The following is a 26,886-nucleotide window of genomic DNA, read 5'->3' as shown; positions in this document are numbered from 1 at the left end:
TTATCTGCATGCATTTCTTTTTAGTTTTGTTGGAAAGGTGATGCTTTGTTTTTCCAGATCTTACCAGCTTTGTTAAAGCTTTGGTGTTCCCATAGTGGGCAGGGAGGTACTGACTGTGTCTTCTACCCCCTATATCTGTTTTCCAACTTGCTTTCTGTCTTTGTCTTGGAATGAGATTACTTGGTTTTGTCCTGGCCCTTGAGGATATCCTGGCTGAGAGGGAAACAGTCAAATGTATAGTTATTGTTTTGGGAGATGATATTTTTTTCCCTTGTACGGTAAATCATCTCTCTATTATGTAGGTATTATTATTATATTTGTTGGTTTGAATTTATGATATAAGCATTTGAGTGTATTCCTCTTAGTGGGGACCTGTGCCTGTGTCTGGATGAGACTTTAAGGTGATCTCAAACTAAGTACATTGAATTGATGGTAATGTCTTGGAATCTACACCAATTCCCTATTTGTACCATTCCCCTTTGTCTTACCTTTTCCTGGGTGCTTTAATTGTAATTCTATAACATTTTACTATCCCATATTCTCCCTTTATACTGGCGCTGATATGACCTAAATGTGTTGCAAGCGCCGTAAAACCCTTAAAAACAAACAAAACAAAGCTTTGGTGGCCACTGAAATTCTGATTTTGACTTCCTGAAATGACCGACCATCAAATGATAGTGTGGCACTATAAATTAGAACGGTGCCAACAGGGATTTGAAGGAGCTTACATTTTCTAAAGTCTCATTGCCCATTATTATATATGCTGTCCTGCTATTAGGGGTACATAGAGGAGTCCTTGGAAAAGGCTCTTAACTCATATTTTCTCACTGTACTCAGATGTAAAATGAGTACCTGGCCGTTAAAAACATTGTCTCTGAAAAATAATAATTGTAATATCACTAATGGGCATCATGCCTCGTCCTACATGTTAAATGTTACTTTGGGCTTTGAACCCCTTGTAAAGTTCAGTTCAAGTTCAAGTCCATAAAATGCAAAAGGCACACAGTGCCTGTCACCGCAAATCTTACACACATAAATGCTACCTATCACACCACACTAATCCTGTCATTCAAGTCATTCAATCATCCCATTGTTTTTGTACATGTGGAAAACGCGTTGAAATGATGTTGGGTCTCTGATGTCTATTATGTCATGTGGTATTTTGTTTGTGCTTTGAGCATGTTAAGCAAGTGTGGAGCTATATAGATACTTACTACAACCACCACTACATCGACATCATTACCACCAACACTACTATTTGTCTAATTTTTACATTATGACTATATTCTGTTTTGGAGCTTCCATTAATTTGAAAATAAAAGGATTTGTGATGTTATAATTTCATTGTATTTACATAACGCCCCAAATAGATAGGATTTTGGATGCATAAATACCTTTTTGAGTCTTGAAATTCCTGCAAATGGTGTCTGAAATTCCTGTGAACCAAATTTTTAGTAGGCATCTCTGCATCACTCTAGTATTCAATTGTCCTCTGGGTATAAATAAAGTTATATAAATCTGAGAGTCAACGACACGTAAAAATTGGCAAAATTTGCATTTTTTGGTGGCGAAATTTGAGATTTCAAATGGCAATCTTCTGTGATGCCAGATTTTCTGTTATTGCTATGAATATAATTGTCAAAATAGGAATCATTTCAGCTGCAAGTTCTTTCAGAAGCCATAAAATACTTCCAAATCTATTTATTAATCATGGAAGTAACCATTTATTTTTCATGGAATATTCTACTCTAATTTAGCTAATACTAATACTGCAACAATCTTTAAAGTATTAACAAAAAATGTTTTTATCCTTGAATCCTCTTGGTCCCTAGATGCCAGAGAGGTTCTTATCAAACAGGAAGGCTATCGGGAAGCCAACTACAGCAACAGATTGTCATATGTTCCATCATGGAGATATGGAGGCAGAGGCTTTCAAGATCTATTTCATAAGCACCAATTGATGATAATCGAAACCATCACAAAAAGAAAGGTGCTCTCTCTCTCTCTCTCTCTCTCTCTCTCTCTCTCTCTCTCTCTCTCTCTCTCTCTCTCTCTCTCTCTCTCTCTCTCTCTCTCTCTCTCTCTCTCTCTCTCTCTCTCTCTCTTTCTTACTTTCTTACTTTCTTTCTTTCTTTCTCTGTATGTATGTGTATGTGTTATGGTGTTATCAGAAGAATGGGAGCTCAATTTTATTCAAATTATAGCTTCTCAATTCAGATTGAATGCTACATCTCCATGCATCTCGGTTCACAAGTGAAGATACTCAATATATATCTTAGAAATTTTTGAATTGAGAGTGGCAAAAAACAATCCATTTCCATTTACCTTCCTTGCTAGGGTCCTGCTAGCACAGTTGGTATAGCACTCGCTTCACACACAAAGCAACCGAGATCGATTCCGGATGCGGTCGATATTTTTTCTGACCCCCCCCCCCCTGTCCATTCCAGCAGTGATTGGGTAGCTGGGTCTGTTAGCTCTGGTAGATATACTTTGCGATAGACTGGCATCAATACCAAAGGGTAACAAGCAATTGCTATTGCTATATAGATATATATGATCATCACGGGGTATCAAAATCACCCCCGATGTGCGAAAAGGGATACTGGGTGGGGTTCCTACCTCCCATAGTGGGCAGGGAGGTACTTGCTGTGTCTTCTATCCCCTCTTATCTGTTTTCCAATTGCCTTCTGTCTTTGTCTAAGAGTGAGATTGCTTGGTTTTGTCCTGACCTTGGTCAGAGTCCTTGGCTGAGAGGGAAACAGTCGAATGTATAGTTATTGCTTTGGGAGATGATATTTGTTTCCTTGTAAATCATCTCTCTGTTATGTACTGTATTATGTTTTATTTACATATTATATTTGATTTGTTAACATTCGAGTGTATTCCTCTTAGTGGTACCTGTGCTTGTGTCTGGATGAGACTTTTAGGTGATCTCAAACTAAGTACTTTGATGGTGTGCTCTTGGAATCTACATCTGTTTCCTATTTGAACAAATTCCCCTTTGTCTTACCTTTTCTTGGGTGCTTTAATTGAATTCTATAACTTTTTCTATCCCATTTCTTCCTTTTTACTGGCGCTGATATGACCTTAATGTGTTGCAAGCGCCGTAAAACCCTCCAAAACAAAACAAAAAACAACGAAAAGGGATATTCTTTTATGTTACTAGTATATTGCATAGAGTATCAAAATCACCCCTGACTTATGAATAGGGATAGGTCTTTATTCTACTATATAATGTCATGGGGTAACAAATGGCCCCCCGACGTACGATTAGGGGTTAAAAACACAACGTACGATTAGTGTTAATGATGGATTTCTTTTGATTTAATTTTCCAACTTTTATAGGTTTGTTCTATTTATATCCCACCCTCTACACTTAAAAAAATCCTTTCTTTACTTTTTGAAAAGGAGTACAATGTGTATCAAATTTAAATGGTATTTTTATATTTGTCCCCTAAAGAAGCCCATCTGCTGAAATGTAATTTGTTTGGGTTTGCTGTGCGCTCTCTCTCTCTCTCTCTCTCTCTCTCTCTCTCTCTCTCTCTCTCTCTCTCTCTCTCTCTCTCTCTCTCTCTCTCTCTCTCTCTCTCTCTCTCTCTCTCTCTCTCTCTCTCTCTCTCTCTATCTCTCTCTCTCTCTCTCTCTCTCTCTCTCTCTCTCTCTCTCTCTCTCTCTCTCTCTCTCTCTCTCTCTCTCTCTCTCTCTCTCTCTCTCTCAATAAATCTATTTTTATTCTTACTTCTCTCCATACTTCTTGTTACTTTTGACTTTAAAAACAATGCAATTGATTTGTTTGTGTTTTTGTTTATTTGGTGAATGACTTGATGATTAAAAACTGATATATTTTGTTTTCAAATTTGATATGATTTTATTGAATGTTCCAGAAATTGGCAGTAGATCGAGCATACAAGGGAGGAATGGACAACATGGTCCTGATCTTGAGTGCTGTTGTCATCATGTACCTCCATGCCAACATCTGGCAATGTTATCTACAGAAGAATATGATCTATGCAGGACTATACCTCAATGATGATGTCGAAAAACCAGTTTGTAAAATATTATAATGTATTTATTATTATATTAAAGATCTCGCTCATTTTTAAGATAAAATGTCATATCACCATCATTTTTACCATCCCATGTAGCTTAAATGCTAGTTAAAAATTGTCAGTTTTTAGGCCAAGTGAGCTGTCTTGCGTTCTAAAAAGATTTTGACAAAGGTTCTTGGAAGTCATTCTTTTTTTTTACAATATTCAATCACTTTATTTACAGATCATTCGTTTCAGAAAATTTTAATGGTTAATTATAGAAAACGACATTGTCTTTTGAACGAACTCAGTTTGGAATTTTTTAAAAAGTGGTATAAAGTAAACATTTGAGAGGGGGGGGGGGTGTATCTGTTATCCTGGATGGGGTTATAAATAAAACTGACTTTAATGAAATTATCTATCCACGCTGAAGTTACTCAAAAGTCATTGATCTTATTTCATGTACATTGATACTTAAAACAAACTTGCTGATAGGCCGAATTTCATTGTGTACCCAAGGCAAATTTAAATTGAGTGGGATTTTAAAGAAAGGGTGATATTTCAATGCTTTCTTGAAGATACAATGATATAACCCTAGCTTTATGCTTGCTTCTATCATCAGCTATTTACTGGAAGATCTACCATTTTGTGTCTTAGCTGAATGGCTATGCCTTGAGTAAGAAACATAGATAACGGGGGGAATTTATTATTTTAAAAGAATTTCTATCACATAATCAAAGGGTTCAGTCGAAAATGAGAAGAATAGATGAGAATGTGTATGTGTTTGAACCTGATATTATACTGCATCTTAATTTTAAGCAATGGCAATGGGCAATACAAACATTGTCTCATTACAATTTGATGACCTCAGTGTGTGGTATATCTCAATTGTATTTCTCAATAGTATACATTGCATACACAACATGCCCTGTTGCTCTATTTTCAGTTTTACACCCCGCAGACATGGTTTTCTTTATCTTTAAATTCCCAACTTAAAGTGTAAGAATTCAATGTTTTTCTAAAAATGTTATGATTTAAAAGCTTCTGCACTTGAACTTCCACAAATAGCCTTGGGAAGGCTGTTCAATATTTGAGGACCATCATAGAATAAGTAATTTAATTTTTTATTGTCTTGGAGCTTAGTGGGGTCAGACGAAGACAGTCGCATTCTAGATGGTGATAATGAAGTTAAGATTATACCATAGTCTTGTGTCTGTATATTCAATTCTGAGCATTTAAATCAGACCGACATAATACTGTTTGGGGCAATTGGTAATATTTTGTCCAGATAAATTACAATCTTTTCATTTCACAAAAGTACCAATTTCTTTTTTGTTTTACCTCAGGTTGTGGAAATAAATGAAATCTGGAAGTTTCTTGAAGACATCTATCTTCCATTTTTCCACTCCAGAAACAAAAAGGATTCAAAAAACTCTGTGATAATCTTTGCCAGGATAAAACAACTTCGTATTAATCCTCTTCTTGGTTAGTATTAGTGTCATTTAATTGTCCTGGGTGGAGTCTTCTGACCTCCTATGGTGGGCAGGCGGTCACTTGCTGTGTCTTTTATCCCCCTTTATCTGTTTTCTGAGTTGCTTTCTGTCTTTGTCTTAGAATGGGATGACTTGGTTTGTCCTCATCTTGACCCGAACCATTAGAGGGGAGGGGAACAGTTCAGTGTATAGTTATAGTTTTAGGGAGATGGTTTTTTTTTAATTTGTAAAAAAATCATCTCTTTGCTATGTACTGATATATTTTGTTTTGAATATATAATGTTAACATTTGAGTGTATTCCTCTTAGTAGAATCCTGTGCTTGTGTCTGGATGAGACTTTTAGTTGATCTCAAACTAAGAACACTGATAGTGTGCTCTTGGAATCTACATTTGAGCCATTCCCCTTTGCTTTACTTTTTCTTGGGTGATTTATTTGTAAATATAGAATAGTTGACTATCCCATTTTCTTCCTTTATACTGTCACTGAAATAACCTAAATGTGTCACAAGTGCCGTAAAACCCTTAAAAGCAAATAAACATTTAATTGTCATGCCTGTTTTGAAATATATATATATATAATAATAATAATAATAATAAAAATGATAATGATTAGCACTTATTATATAGCGCTTTACCCCGACAAAACAGTCACCAAGCGCTTTACATTTACATCATTTGAAATATATACAAATACACAAACTGATCATCAATTAATTACAATTAATTTGCAACAAATGGGTTTTTAATTGAGTTTTTTAAAAAATTGAAGGGATGAGGATGACCCAAGGGATGCTGGTAGGGAATTCTTACATTGAGGGGTGGCAAATTGAATTGATTGAGTGGCAACCTTACAAAGTACCTTTGGCCTCATCAGTTTGAGCTTATCATCACTCGATCTTAAGGTTCTTGTTGGAGTATATACCTTTAAATCATTGTTAATGTACAAAGGGGACCCAGTGTGTAAAGATTTATAAGCCAGGGTAGCAGTTTTATAAATTATTCGCTTCTCAACAGGAAGCCAATGAAGCTTTCGAAGGAGGCAGGTTGCTGAGGATAATTTTGCGGCATTATTCTGTACAACTTGGAGGCTCTCTGTTTTTTTTTCTTTTGGCACATTTACTAGTAATGAATTGCAATATAATTTTTGAAAGTACAAAGGAATTTATCAAAACTTTTGCTATTTTTGTTGGGATAAGGTTTCTAATTATACTAATTCTTCTGATTTCAAGGTACATTGTTTGTATAATGTTATTGACCTGACTGGACATTGAAAGGTCAGCGTTAATCAGCACTCCAAGGTTTTTTAAGCTTTTAGAAAAAGAAATAAAGTGATCCTCGAAAGAAAGTCCCTTAGCATTTGCCATTTTAAGGATGTTTTGCCTGCCGCAAATAAATCCAAAAGGCAGAGAATGTTCAGCTTATTTTCATCTGCATTCCCAGTCAGATGGTTGAATACTCAAAGAAGGGCAGTCTCTGTGCTGTGGTGCTCTTGTATGCTGACTGAAACTGCTCTTCTAGATTATTCTTTTTGAGATGTGCCAAGAGTTAAAAAAGGACTCCAATAGCTTCAGAAGGTTGGAAATTGGAGGGTAGTTTTTAAATTCGTTTTGGTCCGGCGATAGATTTTTCAAACGTGATTTAACTAGAGCTGTCTTGAAAGGGGTTGGAACTGTGCCAGATAATAGAGGGGTGTTAATGATTTTATTAATTGATGGTGTAATAGAATCAACGCATGGTTTCAAGAGCTGGGTTAGTAGAGGATCCAACTCTCATTATTTTGTGGGTGCTCTCAGTATGATGCTCTTAGCAAACTCCTCTGTGACAGGCTGAAAATCACAGAGTAGATTTCCATTGAAGGTAAAATCATCTGGGGCCTGATTCAAGGAACAAGACTATGATGATAGTCCGAGACCATATCCATTGTCTCGGACTAAAACGTGTTACGAGCTATTCATGAAGCCGGACTGAGTTAAACAAGGGACTAAACGGGTGAAATTTATACCTGCGATCTAGCAGATGTAAATAGCGTAGTCTGGGACTAAATGGCAAAATTATATGTGCTACTCACTGGGGAAAGTAATTGTACAGCGCTTAGAACAAGGCTACCAGAGCATTTTTTGATTTTGTTTTTTTTTTTAATTTATTTATTTATTTATTTTATTTTTTTTTCTTCTCTTTTCTTGAAGATTTGACAGCTGCACACACACTCCTCATCTTGCCCATTCCAATCATTCCCCAGGGACTCCTTCCCCCATACTGTTTCATAGTAACTTCCTACTATTACTATTACAACTGCTGCTACCACTGCTACTTCTACCACTACTACTTCTACTACTACTACTACTACTACTACTACTACTACTACTACTACTACTACTACTACTACTACTACTACTACTACTACTACTACTACTACTACTACTACTACGACTACTACTACTACTACTACCACTACTACTACTTTTCTATTTTGTCTTTTATCGTCCATTATTTTCTAGAAAGTTCACGTCTCTCACTGGCCTTATCATTTCTATCACACCATTGGGATCCACGCCACGCTAACGCTTCATTCACACTCCAACCATCGTTGAGTACAGACAAGCGAGGACGAGAGACGCATGAGCACAACCAACATGACGTTCTCTCTCTAATAACTTTTCCACCGGTGACGTCACAGACTATGGGTGACGTCCAATCAAGGGACGCTACTCTTCCACTAATCTCATTCCCTATTGTGCTGACAAAGGGTTTGGGCCCAAAATGTCCATTGTCTGTATTGTTCCCATCCAATGCATCTCCATTATCACTTTTTTGTTAGTATTTTCATGATCCCAGGATTTAGGCAGCCCCCACCGTTCTCTACTGAGAACAACACTACACCGTGGATAAGCATCATAAAAGTGCCATCGTTACTTATATTTACTAAAAACATGATGATACACACTCATTCTCAAACAATTTTTACACCCCTAAACTTGTCTCACATTATTTTGTGGGGGGGGGGAAACGATCAAAACAAACAAGAAGAACTAGATATGATTTCTGTGCTACTGCGCCTGCGCAGCTGGAAAATTAACACATTTCTATGACGTTTTGTCATACTTTTCCGGGGAATCCCCAGTTAAAAATAGATTGACCTCAGAGACTATTGTAGTCTCGGTCCATGAATCAGATCCCTGACAAATTTCAGAGAAAAAGATAAAAATTTAAAAAAAATTTTATATATATATATATATAATATATATATATATATATATATATATATATATATATATATATATATATATATATTGAATCGTGTTTGATACAAATATGGTACGAAAAGTGCTCGGCAATTAGCAATGGAGCGAAGTATATATATATATTTATATATATATATATATATATATATATATATATATATATATATATATATATATATATATATATATATATATATAATATTGTTTTATTAGCAACAGACGATGAATGTATCCTGTGCTGGTTTTCAATTGCAAAAGTTTCAGGATATTCTTATTTTTTATTTGTTTGTTTTCAGGACCATGTGTGTATGATATCCAACTTGGTTTCAACAATACCCATGGCTGCTACCCATACATGACTATTCATAATATGGAGACAAGAAACTTCACGTTTGATTGGGAAAACAATGACCAGAGCGTTATGGATATGACAAGTTCAATATCTGTGTTTCATTACACCCCCTTCATTCCTGAGTCTTATTTGGAACTCTGGGCAATGACCTATCCTTATGGAGGGTAAACACAAAAGATGCAAAGTTAGAAAATTAAAAGTTTTAGAGTCTCTAGGGTTTAGAAATGACTGGAAGACATTTTTCTTTTCATATTCTGGCCTAAAACTTTGTCAAGGATCTATTTTTAATTTCTTTTTAAAAAATTATTTTAATACAGCACTTCCACAATTTCACTATCATGTGAAAGAATTTTGCTTTCCCAATATTTATTTTATCTATAAAGTCCCATCTGACTTCTTGAATTGTAAAAAACTGAGACGAGATGAAAACAAACTGTTTTCTGTACATTATAAAACAAAATTTGGAATCTAAATTTAATCTTAACTAACTGTAAACAACCTTGCTAATGCTCTTAAAGGCCACCATGTCTTATCCATTGTCATTTTTTGATCTTTATATAGCGCAATATCCACTAAGTGTGCTCAAAGCGCTTAACAATGGGTCCCTGGTCAACAGCAACATTTAACATGTAAGACGGGACATGATGCCTGTAAGGCGATATTACAATTTTTCGGACAAAGACAACGCTGTTAGCAGCCAGGTACTCATTTTACACCTGAGTACGGTGAGAGGATGTGACTAAAGAGCTTTTTACAAGGACTCAACTATGCGCCGAGCGCGAGGCTCGAACCCAGGACCTTCCGATCCGAAAGCGAGTGTCATACCACTAGACCACATAGCCGCATTTTTGGGATGGTGATGTAAACTTTCCCACACTCAATCAAATAACACTTGTGTCACAGATGCAGTTGCACTATCGGTTCTCCTCTTCAAATCGACAATAACTGATGATGGTAATGGTGATTAATAAATAGTCTTACAAATCCTGAAAGGAAGAAAAAATCGCAAGTGATTAGGTCCAGTGATCTTGGGTTAGCTTACGAATGGACAATCATTCATGCCAGTGTATCTTATCCAATCATTGTGAGAGTTCATCAAATCTCCAAATGGACAAGTAGGCTAAACCCTATCCCATGTTTTTCTCATATTTTCACTTTTTAAATACAGTCCAAGCTAAGTTTCCTGTAGCTTACAATATGTCAGTGTTTCATATCATACCTTATAATCTTAAAACCTGAATAAAGGGGTTAAATATAGGACAGTGTCTAAAAAACTTTGTCAAAACCTTTTTGTGATGCAGGATAAGCCCAATTGTCCTGAATGCAGACCATTTAATGTATGAATCGGTTTTGTTGTCAATCAAAATTGCTAGTGGGCCAGTCTATGTCAAGTGGATCAAATTTTCGAAAATTTGGAACCACACCCTTTTTTGATTTTCCTCAAACTTGGCTCAATTGAAGATACTTATGAGACAGGAAAAAAAAATATGGATATTTGAATTTTATAGAATTTTTGAAATTTTGTCCCAAAATGTGTCAAAGTCAAATATGCTCTCGGATCCATTTAAAAAAAATTGAAACCAATCTAAATCTCTCAAATTTGGTTATCATGTACAACTTTTAGCATAGATTATAATTATTTGAAAGAAAATGTGTTGTTATTTTTCATCTTTTGGAGTGATCTGCCGTGGAAATGGCTCCGCATGCTGTTTGGCAAAAAAATGATTTTTTTTTTTTTAATTATGACTTTTATGGTTCAAAAATTACAGAAATAATCATCAGTTTGAGGACAGATATTTAATTAATAGTTATATGAGAGCATCTGATTAGATTAGATATAAATTAATAATTTAAGATAAAAGTACCATAGTTCAAATTTAGTGGGAACATTACATGGCCACATGCAGTAAAACGTATTGAAAGGACAATAGTATGCCTTTCATATAACCCTTTAAAAGAGAGACTAAGGTTGTTTTGTTGGGTCTTTTTTTTTTTATTTGATGTTTTGTTTGTTGTGTTTGTGGGGGGGGGGGGGGGGGGGGGGTTCAAATCATACCTCCAACAATTGCTCACTTATAATTACATAACAATTTTCTTATAAGGAGCAGTGATTGCTTGACTGAAGTTTGAATCACATCACATTTTCTACTCTTATGGAGATAATACGAGAAAGAGTATTGTTAGGTTATTGTAAAATATAACTTGTAAGATCTACCATATTTGGACCACTCATAATCCTCAAATGTCGTTGAGGTCTACATTGCCATCTATTTTAATTCCAATACAACCACACACTGGATGGCATATAGTGATCCACCAGCATTGCCTTGTTTTGGGTACGGATAATGGAAATGTGACTGCATACTTTCTATGTGATAATCTTTTTTGAAATTATAACATTGTCTGCTTTCTTAGGTCCTTTTTTCTATACTAAGAAAGCAAAAGTTCCCAAACTAAATTGCCTTTGCCTTTGCTTTCTTGTTTATCCTTGATTTTTCTCTCTTGCATAAGACATACGTAGGCTGATTTGGCAAAACCTGTCGGATGTTGCATGAGCTAGTTTTGAGATATGAGCGAATTAAGGTGAAAAATCGTTATCTGCTAGCCGTCAAGAATTACGTAGTCATTTCCTGAGCAGTCAATTAGGCATTTAAAAAAACATAATAATGACAAATAATCTAATTGCGATTAATTTGAAAACCTAATTGTTGGAATCGACTTGAAAAATGGAGAAAAATTGTCTGTCTCATAAAAATCGATCTAGAAATAACCTTTTACGGTAATAGATTTGATTTTGAAAATAGCTTTCTCAAATTTTATAATTTTATGATAATTTCCTTATTTTCCGGTCAATGTTCTTGATTTATATATCATTTTTCATTTCTTAATGAGACGAACGCACTGATGTACCTCGTTTGATTCAAGAGTTTAAAACACAGATTTCGTTTTTTGATTGTGAGTCTAGCCTTACTAAGGAATTCATGACCTTTGAGATAGTGACGTAACTATACATACAAGACCTTGTTCTCCACGCCACAGTGGGGCGTTTTGTATTACATAACCATTCATCGCTTTCAGTCAACCGTGGTCTTTGAAGTTACACAAAATATACCGCCTGTGATGCATGTACATAAATCAAGAAGGCTGAGCTGACAAGCGAGCTATCAAAAGAGCAATCATTAATTGGTCAAAAATCTCCGGATCTTATATAGATAGTATGCACTTGGCTAAGAAGTTCACAACATTGCCATCGGGAAGTAAAACTGGCCAACACACAAAACTGTGTGCAACCTTGAAGGTTTATAGTCTGGTTAATACAGTTTAGTGAGAAGTACTCATAAATGCGGATTGCAAAAAACAATAACAAAGACATGAGTGACATCATCTTCGAATTATCTATAAGGACATAAGTTCTGGAAAGCGATACCCACCCACCTGTCAGTGGACAGAACTTTTATGATGAAATTAGGGCTCCGTAAAATGTTATATCATGGCAGGCTCCACCCTCTCTTTCTATTCTGGCGTAGATATAGACGACAATAGCATTTCGGATGTCATAATGACAAGTGGGCAGAGTTAAAGCTTCCAAACAATCCCAATTGTTGTCTAATCTCTAATCGTCCCCGTTTGCGCAAATTCAGTATTGTAACTCTCTCAAATTGACGTTGGGGTCTTATAGCCACAATGGCATCTTTATGGAGTTGCAACATTATTGCTCTCACTCATCGAATGTCTTTTTGGCACCTATTCTCATTTGTATTGACACACGTACACACATATATCCCCTAATCACAGACACATGCAGGCACACACACACACACACTACACTACATAACCACAAAGTGAGTAAGTTGAAGAATTTGATCCGATGTATTGTGTGTAATAATGGGATGAAATAATAGCAGGTTCTTAGTCTTAGTGTCTTTATTTGAATTGTTTATTTGTTGTGAAGAGCCCATCAGCTTGTTGCTTCACTCTATTTTGAGCTTTCAACGTGTCAACAGCACTTAGATTTCTCTCATTGTCATCAAGAACTTTATTTCTAGTACGTACTACTGTACTACTACTAACTGCAAAGTCATGTCTACCTCAGCTGTAGAATTGAGCTTCTCTGTTTTTTTGGGGGGTTTTTTTTGTTATTGTCATTCGTGTTTTGTTTGTTTTTTTATTGTATTTTTTTTTTTTTAATACTGAAATCCATTCCGTGTTACCTTATTTTATAATAAATATATTGCTGGTAAATATAAATACAATAATCAAATTAAATCAACCAAACAAAAATAGATGAATTAAAGAAACCAACAAAGCAAAACAAATTATTTTTTTAAACCACGGCAAATGATGCAGGCTCACCATGAGATAAGGGAGACAATCTAATGCATCTATTATGATACAATCTAATGCATCTATTATGATTTTGAGTTGGGACGAGTTGTCCCCCTTGAAAATCATGGTAACTTTTTAAGGTTTGCCTAAATTGAAATAGGGAATGAGATTAGTGGAAGAGTAGCGTCCCTTGATTGGACGTCACCAGCGGAAAAGCTATTAGAGAGAGAACGTCATGTTGGTTGTGCGTATGCGTCTCTCGTCCTCGTTTCCGGTGAAAGCGGCTTGAGACACTTCACCGAAAGCGAGGACGAGAGAGATGCAAGCGCAAAACCAAATTAACATTCTCTCTGAAAGGTGACGTCCAATCAAGGGACGCTAATCTCATTCCCTATTGAAAGGGAATACCAAGTCCCTAGAATTTTGGTGTAACTGGTTTTTACTGTACTTACAAAATTACAACAGGTTTTGTCGTGAAATGGTGCCTTTAATTGTATATGTAATGAATTACATTTTTCAGACATCCAACAGGTTTTTTTTTATCCAGATCACCACACATATTATTGGCATAACTTCATTTATATAAAAGAAGTACCTTGCTTTAAAAAAAAAAAAACAGGTTTTTTTTTGGTTATTCTCTTTTCCCTCCCATCTGTGTGCGTGTGTGGTTTTGGATGAGAGTATAATATGTGTGTGTGTGTGTGGGTGTGTGTTTGGTAATGCTTGTGTCTGTAGTTGCTTCCTCTTTCATCCCTTTAAAATGTCTTGTATTCCCTCAGGTATGAGTACATCTTCAGCACATCTTATGAAGATAATCTAGAGAACGTTTTACTCATAAAAAATTCTGAATGGGTAGACGAGAAGACAAGGGCTATTTTTATTGATGCCTCAATTTACGATCCCAATACTGGTATTGCCTCAGCTCTTTCCATCAACTATATTTTTGGACAAGGTTTGTTATATGCAAGTATTGATAATTTGACAAAGCAGTATTTCATTTAAAGAGCTTATATTTCATTACTCCTTTATTAATTGTGCAACTAAATACCTGTTGTACATAACCTATTTGGTTTAATTTATTATTTTTTTTTTTTTTTTGGTAATAACTATTCACTTACTGTCAGATGCTCGTTCACACATTGTTAAAGTTGAGATTTGACTTTTCATTATTGTCATCCTGTTTTTTGTCGACCAACTTTTTGCTATTTGTTAGTCTGTAGTCAATAGGAACAAAGCAGCTGATATGACCGGAAAAAGGAAAAAAACCCAACTTGTTTTATATTATGGCAATGATAATGAATCTCTTTCCAAGTACTGTGCAGCACTGAAATCTCAAAATCACGGAAATTTCATTCAGGTTCCAATGCCCTGTTTTAATCCCTCTATTTTCATAATATTGGCAACATGAAAATCTTGACCATGCATTTGTTCAGTAGGCCACATAGAGTTCCAAGGTTGGTATGTACCATAAAGGCAACTAATGATTATAACAATTGATGACTTTTTTTTTTTTAAATGCAGATGGAATCAAGATGAAGTACTTTTGTCAGGCTTTTGTCTTTCTGATGAATAGAACAAAGTTTTGGGTGTTGGCTGCGGCCCTTTGTGCTCTACTCATTCTTACCATTGCTGATGTTATGGAGCAACTCTCCAAGGTTAGATTGTCATCACCTTCACTTTCTCTATCAAAGTTGTTGTTTGTTTGTTTGTTTTAAAGGGTTTTACGGCGCTTGCAACACATTTAGGTCATATCAGCGCCAGTAAACAGGAAGAAAATGGGATAGAAAAAGTTCTAGAATTACAATTAAAGCACAAATAAAAGGTAAGACAAAGAGGAATTTGTTCAAATAGAGAACAGATGTAGATTCCAAGAGCACACCGCCAAAGTACTTAGTTTGAGATCACCTAAAAGTCTCATCCAGACACAAGCACAGGTCCCAACTAAGAGGAATACACTCAAATGTTTACCAATCATATAATATAATATTTAAATAAACATAATACGATGCATAACAGAGAGATGATTTACAAGGAAAAAAAATATCTCCCAAAACTAAAACTATACAATCGACTGTTTCCCTCCCAGCCAAGGAACTCCGGCAAGGATCAGGACAAAAGTAAGTAATCTCATTCCAAGACAATGACAGGAAACAATTGGAAAACAGGTATGGGGGGATAGAAGACACAGCATGTACCTCCCTGCCCACTATGGGTCTCTATCAAAGTAGTAGGATCCTAAAATTTGTTTTAAGCTCTATTCAATCTTACTTGACCAATACTATAAATATTTATTTTGTGGCAAAAAAGTGATGCACAAAATACAATCAGGCAAAATAAATCAAAAACAAAAATGATATGCAAATAAAGCATCAAATGTGGCCAGATACCTCTCTAAAACTATTCAAAAGGAGGGAGGGGAAGGAGGAGCGGGAGGTTGGTTGGTGAGGATAATGAAGAGGAGGAAGATGATTTTGGGAACTTATCAGCTGTGTAGTGGTAACAAACAATACAATGCTTAAGAAATATATTTTCTGCCTTCTACTTCTCCTCCTCATCCTCTTCTTCTACCTCCTCTTCTTCTTCTATCATCATCATCATCATCATCATCATCATCATTATTATTATTATTATTATTATTATTATTATTACTATTATTATTATTATTATTATTATTATTATTATTATTATTATTATTATTATTATTATTATTATTATTATTATTATTATTAGTTTCGTTTTTGTTGTTGTCCTCTTCGTCATTGTTGTTGTTGTTTGGGTTTTAAACAATAAAACGTTTGATATTTTGTCTTTAGAAGGTTTGTATTTTATTTGATAACATTTCAAGCTCATTACTATACAACCGTACTTTGCTTCTTTTAGTTCTTTTTTTTCTTTTAAACATTCAATAACATTATTGTCAATCAATTTTTTAAAAATTGTGTCTCAATTAACAGATAAAAACCTTTGGTATTCAAGGCTACCTGTATGATAAAGAAAATATCATACGATTAGTCATCATTACTTTGGATGTACTGTTACTCGTTGGATTTTACATAAGATTTAACCTAACTCATGTAAGTATTCATACACAATTTAATTTTTCATTTTTAATGACTTTTGCAGTAACTATTCTGATTATCGCTTTATTCTATATATATACTAATGAAGTTAAGATCGTGTACCTGCAAAAGTGGCCTCCATAGTTGCAACCTGTCAAGGCTTCACACATGTATATTACACCAGAAATATATGAAGTATTTCAGAGCATATTTTCATACGTTTGCTTAGTATTTTGCCTTCCTTCATTGTTTATTTTTAAAAATTTTATTTACAATATTTGACATCACATGTGTATAAACACGATGACAGATGAATGAGAATAAGTAACCCTATGTTATGAGTACAGATTTATATGGAATGTCAATAAATCTTTGTTCCGTAACCAGGCCAAATGAATTGAAGACACATGAATCCGATTCCACAAACAATCGACTGCTTCACTTCATGCATTTTCATTATTTGTTGTTCCCCAAGACAGTGTAATAGGTAGATTATAACATATTATTATATAAAAAAGAATGGCTGGTAATAGATTCCATTTCAAGATAAATTAATGGGCTCTTCACTTTTTATTTGTATATTTTTGATTGCCTAGAAATAATATATTTCTCATAACATGTGCTAAATACCGAAATATGTTTAAACCGAAATAGAATTCAAAGTCCCTTGAATTTCAGTTTAACTAATTTTAACTGTATGTTTATGTATAGCAGAAATAGTTTGCTTTTTACTAATTTATTCCTAAGTCATTTTAAAAAAATTATTATTAGAGAAAAGTGAATGTTTTTGATTATAATTCGAGAGAAAAGTGAATGTTTTTTATTATAATTCGAGAGAAAAGTGAATGTTTTTGATCATATTTATTTGACAGTCCAAGTATGCCAATCTATACAAGAAAGTGATGAGTGCAGACGAGGATTTGTATGTCAACTTAACTGACATGGCATTTATTGTGTCAATGCTTAACTATACAAGTGGATTCATGGCTCTAGCGGGACTCCTGGTGCTCCTTCGAAGTGCTAGGTTGGTATATAAATTAATAGAAAACGGTAGGGGCTGCCTGAAGCCGGTGATTGTAAAATACTAACGAAGGAGTGAAAATGGAGAGGCTTCGTATGGGAACAAAACAGACAATGGACGTTTCGGGTACAAACCCTTCGTCAGCACAACAATACACACAAAAAAACGTGGAAAACAAATAAAATAAAATGAAAAATAACTTGCATCGTCTGTACTCATAGACATGATATGGTGATGGAATAAATTGATGATTTTGATTTAGGTCTATATTTATATGTCAAAATTCATAAAGGGAGTAAGATATGCTTTCTAGATGACAATGAAACAACTAGCTAAGGGAAATGGGGACAGAAAACCCTTGAATTATGCAAACTAGTGATGAAAGCATGAAATTCTCTGGATTAATAGAGTGTGCCTCAATAACTAAAATTAGATATAGAACAACTCTTATTTACGGAATACTCGAGATATTCAAATTTAAAAGGAAGACTAACAATTCAATGTGATATTTACCATTGGAGAGAAAAATAAAGTGAGTAGATGTGACTCATATATAAGGGAACAACACAAAACAAACAACGTTTCGGTCCTTGGCCTTCGTCAGGAGACAAAAAACACAAACACAAATATGTAAATTTACAAAATATCACATTTCGTCAAATGTGGAAACAATGTAAATGTAAGGAGAGGGCGTCGAGTGTGGATGCAAGAAGAGGCGCAAGAAAAGGAAGGCGGGGAACAAAACAAAACAAAAAACCCATTGCAATGGCTAAAAGGATGTTGCTCTAAAAATACTGTTAAGACTTTAAAATGGATTGCTATTAATTTTTTTAAAAGTATTAAATAAATAAATTATCTTTCGTGATCTTCAAAGTCACCAAATCCCAACTGATAGCAGAACGAAAAGGGGAAATATGAAAGAACTGGCATCATCAAAGCATGTTGATTCACAGAGATTGAAGAACCAGAACTACAATTATCAGTTGAGAAATCTTTTCATGAAATATTGCTATTTCAGTTTGTAAGAGTTGGAAAATATGTGACGATCCATCATTATGTATTTTGTCTTCCATTTTTACAGACAAAAAAAAAGCATTTGGGTAACAAGATATGAATTGTGTGTGACAATTATCAAATATTTTGGTTTGCAAATATGGGTACTGAAGTTGTAATTATTGATTTGAATTTAGTGTCCTTGATAAGAATAGGAGAGAATAAATTCTCATGGGGGATAAAAGTATTTGAAATATCATTTAATCTTGTTATCTATCACTTTAAGAAATGGAAAATGTAATATCAGTGATGATGATGATGATATAATAATAATAATAGTATTAATAATAATAATAATCTATTCTTTAAAAAAAAGATAGGTTGAGGGTTGATTTTATTCTGTACAGCCCATATTAAATTTTTGCCTGAATTACTGGCAAATCTAAAAAAAATTAAACTATTTTTTACAGAAATTTATTTTTTTTTAATTAAGGGTAATCCTATCGCCTGTTGACTCAAATGGCTGTTTAAACTATCTGCTAGGGCGTAATGATCAGTCCTTATTTTGGCCTTGGCCTGGGGAATCACCATCACACCTACAGACTTTACTACCAGACCGATTTTAAAGTTGATGGCTCAAAAGATTCGTCTCATATTTCCACAAAGCAGTAGTATAATATTTAGTAAAGATGAGTGCATGTTCCTTATAGCCTTTATGTCTCTGCAAATACTGCATAAGTAAAACAAAATCAGTCACTGGTGTCACTAGACACACAAAGAATTACCTTTGTAAGCCTTGGAACTATAAGTACTTGGTTGAAGGCAGTGATGGATATTGTACGAGAACCAATGGAAAACTGGGCAATTAACTGACTTATAGTTTGGAGTAATTGACAAAAATGATAGAGCAGCTTCAAAAAATAACAAAATAACACACTTTCTTCAACCAATAATAAAAACAATTTAAATGGTAATTACTTCAGATTAAATTTTCCATCTATCTAGATTTAAAGTGAAATATTAATATTGCCACTGTTTTTGTTATTAGCTGAAGAAGGGTTTTGAGCCCTTGAGCCCAAAAGTTCCATTTCTGGTACCGCATTGTGTTTATTTTGGAAGTTGTTATTTTCATTTTCTATACATTACCACATTACCACAGTCCACACTATCGTAAAGGTTAGTATCTACTCTGACTACTGGTATAATGTTAATAAGTGAAAATTTGTTTCCACATGGCTGCTGGAGGAAAAGGGAAAACATTGTGAAATGCATTGTACATTGTGAATACATGAAAAAGCCATATAAAAATGTTAATATTTATCTAATTTCTTTATCATCGACACCATTGTTGCTATCCCCAGTCATATACGAAGGATGCAAATCATGATGGAGATGCTCATGAAAGCTTTTGTCATGGGCATTCCGCCTTTGCTCTGCATCGTTACAATGGCCAATATCTCATACATGAACTTATTTGACCAGTAAGTGTTTTTAATTTACTGCAATGCTGCATGCCATGTTATCCCTGTTAAGCACAATGTGCATATAGAAAATTGAGTCAATTGGGGGAGACACAATGAAGAAAATATGGTCTATGTCCGTATACACCACAAATGCAAGAAATTGGAAAATTTCGTGTGAGAAAATATCCTGCCAGGATGCAGAAAGGTTTCCTTATACAAGTGGATGCACAAAGCAGATGTGATTTGAAGTTATTGAAATAAAGCGATCGATGTCAGAGGTAATTGTAAACAGAGCAATGGAGGAACCTTTTTGTATTCTAATTTTTTTTAAAATTGAGCTTTATATATCGCAATATCCACTAAATGTGCTCAAAGCGCTCTACAAGGGGTCCCTGGCCAACAGCAACATTTAACATGTAGGATGGGACATGATGCCTGTTAGGCAATATTACAATTTTTCGGACAAAGACAACGCTGTTAATGGCCAGGTACTCATTTTACACCCGAGTTCAGTGAGAGAATGTGAGTAAAGAGCCTTTTCCAAGGACTCAACTGTGCGCCAAGCGCGAGGCTCGAATCCAGGACCTTCCGATCAGAAAGCGAGTGTCATACCACTAGACCACATAGTTGTATATCCCCATAATGCGTGTAAAGATAGAAATCTGGAGCCAACAACTCTTACCAGAGTCAAATGTCATGGCACCTTTTGTGTTTGTAGCCGATGGGACTTGGCTTATCCGTTAACGGATTTCCTTCCATATAGACCGTATAGTTGGGGAAATTTGTCTCAAGAGGATTAATGTTCCAACAAACGTTTGTCTAGGAGTGTTGAGAAAGCCTTCGAAATTTTAGCTATTTTAGATATTCTTGACAATTCAGTTAAAACAGAACTCCTGGATTTATTTATGAAATGTGTCTGGGTTTTTTCACAATACAATCATTGATAAAGACAGCATGGATCACAGCTACTCTGAAATGTCGTGGGTGATGAGCTTGTTAGGGTTGGTGCTTAATAGGGATAATGCAGTATTGTATGTTTGTCCCTTTGCATTTATCATCACTTTGTTGTCTGAAATTTATACATTATTAGGTTCCATTCAAACATGATCTAGAGACAGAAATGGATCAAATTGGGTCATTGGCATTGTCATCTCCTAGAGAGAAGATTCAAATGATGTAGTTATGTGGACATTTAAATTCATACTTATTTCTTTCTTTCTATCTTTTGACTCAAACACAGCATTTATTATGTTGTGTTCTATATCATTTTAAAGGTTGATTTATTACCTATGCAATGAATGTATTTATATTCCTATTTTTACATTCAATCAAAAGAAACAATGCTTAGGATTTGAAACACCGAAATTTTGCAAAAATATGCCCAGGTAAGAATTTTTAGGGAAATCAATGCTGCAGGCAACTGGAGGCACTTAAGTTATAGGATTTTTACACAATTTCGCCGATTCAATAACCTCATTGAAATTAAAGTGACTTCACATGATTTGACAAGCAAAATATCAACAATACCAGTGGGTTTTTTTCCCTTTATCCACAAGTGTATTAACAAAAATCATACCTAAACTAAGTGTGGAGAATATCATGCCTATTTGATTGGACACATTCAGGCTGGGTTGTCTTTTGCAGAATATTCACGCAGATTTGGTTCATCACGAAAGTCAATTTACAAATAAAATAGAAGTACTGGAAAAAAACAGTGGACGTTTTCAGCAAGAAATACCATTCAAATCAGAAACAGGGGTTCTTTTGGTAGGTTGGGCTGGATCATGGGAAGTCAAAAGACATCCATGTGAGAATAAATATTTGGTTGTCATCTGACAGTTACATTAGAGACAATGAACTTGCAACAGTTTTTATGCATGACAATGCACCATCACACAAGGCTCGAATTATGCAGGGTTTTTAAAGAGAAACAATCACTTTAGGTAAGGGTGTGGTTAGTCCTGACATGAGTCCAATCTAGAACATGTTGGATTCTATGATGAAAACATCAACGTGGCCCTCATCAAAACGGAGACGATTTATATCAGTTTCTCCAAGATGCCCGGGATTATCTCACTGCAGTTTATTGAGCTAATCACTTTGTCCATACAAAGGCAAGTGATTTTCCAGCATTATTTTAAAGGAGGGCACACAAAGTATTGACAGTTGCGTAAATGTGCAAACTGAATTTTCTGGATCTCACTTCTTAGTTTCAATATCCTTTTATACCGAGCATTGGGATTAACACATTTATGTACATTGGTGGATAGAAAAATGAATGAGCTTTCCATTGATGTATAACAAATAAAAATAATTGTTTTGTACAAAAAAAATATGAGGGTTCAAACGAATGTGAACTTACTTTTGCACATGACTATATTATAATAATTGTTTTCTTTAGTGGAAAAATATCTAAGATAAACCAGACATCTGTTTATTTATTATTATTTAAATCAATAAAAGCTTTTGTCTTTTTTCTTTAGTCTTGTCATGGACTGACGATATAGAAAAGTAAGCAAGTAGCATTTTAAGATATCTTTTTGCAGGACAAATACTTGTATTCTAGATTTATCATATATTAAAGCTAAGGCAATTTACTTGGTTACCATAATACGATTTTAGACACAATATTTTTCAATTTTGCCAACATTTTTAATTCCCTAAAGGTTCTCAAAGCTTGCAACTTTTAATTAATTTATTTTTTGTCACATTGATTTGCATTTTTTAATGTTTCTTGATTTGACTCTTTAAAACTTTTAATAGTATTGTACCCTTTGGATGATAGAATTGGAAACCAATGAGAAATGACATAACACAAACTCTTCTCATCTTAAGGGTCAAAATGAGCTGAATACCTAACTTCTACACAACAGCAAGCCCCCTTACAAAGTTTTTTTTTCTGTCTACTTGGTCAGAGCTTACGAGTTTTCATCCATGAAATTATCTTCATATACCACCATGCAGTTCATAATCAGCCCCGCAACTGTGAACCTTCCTGACTCAGTGATAGGACGGATCCTCAGAGTAATCATGTGGTGTTCTTTCTTTTTTGTAGTCACAAATGGATTTCTTGTGTCTCTCAATGAACAATATTCAGTTCTCATGGCCAATGCAAAAAAGAAAGGCAAGTCTGTTCTTTTACCAATCTGTTAAGTCTTCTTCCATTACATTTCAAAACATTTTTATGATTTTTAATATGTTTTAGAACTTTCTTTGTGATTTTTTTTTGGTACATTCTATGTCTTTAATGTGACTGACTACCATTACTGAGTATAGTTGAAGCCAATGTTTGAAACGCCACTATATGGGAACAGCCACTTATTTGGAACAATCTGACTGTTTGTTTGTTTGTTTTTAAGGGTTTTACAGCGCTTGCAACACATTTCAGTCATATCAGCGTCAGTAAAAAGTAAGAAAATTGGATTGAAAATACATTCTAGATGTACAGTTAAAAGAACTTGAGAAAAATGGTTCAGATAGGGAACAGATGTAGATTACAAAAGCACACTATCAGTGTACTCAGTTTGAGATCACCTAAAAGTCTCACTCAGACACCAGCACAAGATCCCACTATGAGGAATAAACTCAAATGTTTACAAATCAAATCTTAAAAATTAAATAAAATAACAGTACATGATAGGGATATGATTTACAATGAAAAAAAGTATCATCTTCCAGAACTATAACTATACATTCGACCGTTTTCCACCCAGCCTATATTTTCTTTATCATTGTTATCGGTCAATTGGATGGATGGTGGTTAATTTGAAGGATATCAAAGCTTAAGCAAATGCTTTCAGAATTATTACTTTTCAAGTAATCAAAAACATGAATATTCCTCTTGAAAGGAACAAGAATGAAGTCATCCCATGTCTTCAAATGAATGAAAAACAGTTGGTTAATCAACAATGGCATGGAGTCTATTTTACCACCCTTTTTTTCCTGCAATATGTTGGTATGTTTGACTTTAGCTGTTTGCTAGTCTTGGTGAGCAACAAATGATTCATGAGAGTACAGGTCATGATGAAATACTTGATTTGCTTTTGAAGAGGCATGTCGTGTTGATTAAAAACTGATGTGTTGTGTGTTGTTGTGGAAGAGGATTCATGTGTCTTTGATTCATTTGGCCTCTTTTCAAGATATGGGTGTAATGACAATTCTGCATGGAGAAGCTATAAAGTATACAATACATAGTCCTTTTATCTACCATCACGACTGCACTCACGTAATGTCAATTGTCACGAAGAATGGAAACTAAAATTTTAGACAAACAAGTAAAAGAATACCTTGTATTACAGTCCACTCCGGATAATTGCAACTCGGTTAATCGCAACATTTCCCAAGAAACGGAATTAATTCTATATAAAAGTCACCGGTTAATTGCAACAAACTTCGGTTAATCTTTATGCTGCCATTATCCAAATCTTATGTCTGTGATTAGGATTTCATATTCATCAAGCCTCCCCCCCCCCCACCACCACCATTCATAACGTTTTGAAAGTCGTAAGATGTGACCCACCCTTTCAAACTGGTATTGGTATTATGCCCGATGATTTAGATCCTGAAAGATTAAATTTATAGCCACAAATATTAGACTTTGATTAAGCCTCTATGTTTCATTTAAGATAAATTACATGTTTTTTCAAAGGGTCGAAAAACTTAAAAATTCATAAATAGAATCATGTTTGTTTTCAAGCCTCTTTCCGGCATTTGGTGTATCTTGACATAATATTCATGAATAAGGCCCCAGACAGAGTGGGTCCACACTCACATTGCAAACAACTTCACACTAAACTCTCACTTTTCGAGGTTGTATCATGAACGGAAGAAATTAATGTGAAAATGCGAGAAGAATGGACCCACATCCCGTCCATCATTTACACGTTCAAGATGGCATCAGGCGTGGTTGCTCTCGCATGTTTTGATTGATGATGCTTTATTGGCCGAAGCAGAGAAAGGCGTACACAGGGATATTATAGGACTATTGGGTGCATTACATTTTTAGGAGAGGATTGGTATACGCAGAATGCCACCGCCTTCTTGACGAAGTACTAAGTGATACACCAGCAAATGCCTTGGCTATTTGAGAATGAAACCAGAAATGTTTCATGCATCGTTGCAGGTGATTGTTTGCTCTGTCATAAAGCGGTAGACGCTCTTGCAACCCCCCCCCCCCCTTTTTTTTTCACGCTTTTCAGCTGCCGTCCGCACTCATTCCCTCCTCTCTCACCCAATTTACCTATATTCTGTGGCATTATGGCTGGAATGTGAACTACATTTTAATGCTGCGGTAAACCGAATTTCACTGTCCGTCCGGGAGTTTGAGAGGTGGATCACACGTGAGCCCTGAACCTAGAATTTTGTGGGTGCCCTCTGTTCCCGTAAGGTTCATCCGTTGAGGAAGCAATGTGAACGAGTGAGAATGGAGTGTGACATTTTAAGAAACGTGGGCCCACTCTGTCTCAGTCCTTACAAATGTGTTTAACCCATAGATTTATAAATGTGTAGCAACAGATAGGCTGAGAACGTATCCTTAAATAAACCGTGGATTAAACGAATGCAAAAACAAAAGAAATACGCTAAGCGGCAATGACGAACAAGGGGAATTCCCCAAAGTGAGGGTCTTATCGTAGATGGCGGACACGCGCAGTGATGTTACGGGATTTGGTAAACCGTAGAATGGGATGGGCCTATCTTTCTATTTATACACTTATGGTTTAACCTGACATGAAAAATGTTATCAATGCATTTATCATCTTTTTTTTTCTATATTTTCCAGATACACAATCTCTTCTATCTTCCTTCATCATGATGCTTAAACACAGTTTAGGATTTCTTAAAGATGAGAGTGAACAAGGTCATCAAATTGAGATTAAGGATAATGGAAAACCAGAACGTTTACTGTGCTCTTTGTCCACAGGCTGGTGACTTTTACTTCTCACTTAATGAGTTAGTGACAAGATTTGTCTTCAAACGTGACATGCTTGTGGCACTGACTTTACGCTGTTAATGAGCTTGTGACAAGACTGTCTTCACACATTCTACAAGTTTGTGACTCTGACTTTAAACTGCTAATGAGTTGGTGACAAGACTGTCTTCAAATAGTTTACAAGCTTGTGACACTGACTATATACATTGCTAATGAGTTCGTGACAAGACTTGTCTTCACATAGCTGGTGACATTGACTAAACACTTTCCAAAAGTTGGTGAAACAGATTTACACTAAGGCTGGTGACACTGGATGATCTTTCATCATATCTTGCTTACATTGCAATGGGGAAAATGAGTATGTACTTTGGGTTTATTGATTGTGAAAATAAATGCATATGTACAATTTGCAAGGCTTTTTTTCTTGTTTAAATTTTAAAAAATACAAGTGCCCTTTTCTGGCTTTCTAACAGTGTCTGCCACTGCTTACTATCAAATATTAACTAACACCAGAGTCAAATTGGTTGACTGGCTGGGGTCTTTCGACCTCCCATGGTGGTCAGGAAGTAACTTGCTGTGTCTTCCATCCCCCAATATCTGTTTTCTGGGTTGCTTTCTGTATTTGTCTCAGAATGGGATTACTTGGTTTTATCCTGGCCCTTGCCTGAGTCTCGGTTGAGAGGGAGACAGTCAAATGTATAGTGTTTAGATTTGGGATATTATATTTTGTTTCCTTGTAAATCATCTCTCCGATATGTCTAGTTATATATTTTTTGTTTGTTTTGAACATATCCTGTAAACATTTGAGTATATTTCTCTTAGTGGGATCCTAGCTGGATGAGACTTTTATGTGATCTCAAACTAAGTATGTACATTGATGGTACATATGCTCTTAAAATCGACATCTGTTTTTGAATCGTTCTCCTTTGTCTTACTTTTTCTTGGGTGTTTTAATTGTAATTTAAGAATTTTTTTTATT

The 26,886-nt window shown here is 35.0% G+C and overlaps 1 protein-coding gene across 7 annotated transcripts in view; it reads left to right on the top strand.

Annotated features, from left to right (window-relative positions):
* The window catches only part of LOC144979835 (uncharacterized), a 104,720-nt gene extending 78,405 nt beyond the window's left edge, over positions 1 to 26,315 (top strand). For 4 of the 7 annotated variants that reach the window (XM_078927015.1, XM_078927011.1, XM_078927010.1 and 1 more), the window contains 11 exons: positions 1,833 to 1,990; positions 3,885 to 4,046; positions 5,375 to 5,513; positions 9,061 to 9,280; positions 14,222 to 14,394; positions 14,964 to 15,097; positions 16,397 to 16,516; positions 17,374 to 17,525; positions 19,877 to 19,996; positions 22,894 to 23,102; positions 25,758 to 26,315. In XM_078927015.1, the coding sequence (XP_078783141.1) occupies positions 1,833 to 1,990; positions 3,885 to 4,046; positions 5,375 to 5,513; positions 9,061 to 9,280; positions 14,222 to 14,394; positions 14,964 to 15,097; positions 16,397 to 16,516; positions 17,374 to 17,525; positions 19,877 to 19,996; positions 22,894 to 23,102; positions 25,758 to 25,906 (1,736 nt within the window). In that variant the 3' untranslated portion in view covers positions 25,907 to 26,315. Of the gene's footprint in view, positions 1 to 1,832; positions 1,991 to 3,884; positions 4,047 to 5,374; positions 5,514 to 9,060; positions 9,281 to 14,221; positions 14,406 to 14,963; positions 15,098 to 16,396; positions 16,517 to 17,373; positions 17,526 to 19,876; positions 19,997 to 22,893; positions 23,103 to 25,757 lie in introns of all 7 variants that reach the window. The other 3 variants (XR_013646780.1, XM_078927012.1, XM_078927014.1) reach the window with 3 other exon arrangements.
* The last annotated feature ends 571 nt before the right edge of the window (positions 26,316 to 26,886 follow it).

The sequence above is a fragment of the Berghia stephanieae genome, chromosome 9 (genome assembly GCF_034508935.2).
Source record: "Berghia stephanieae isolate SIO BIC M18660-M18661 chromosome 9, UCSD_Bste_1.3, whole genome shotgun sequence".
NCBI classification, from domain to species: domain Eukaryota; kingdom Metazoa; phylum Mollusca; class Gastropoda; order Nudibranchia; family Aeolidiidae; genus Berghia; species Berghia stephanieae.
This window is presented reverse-complemented; position numbering and strand designations above follow the sequence as displayed.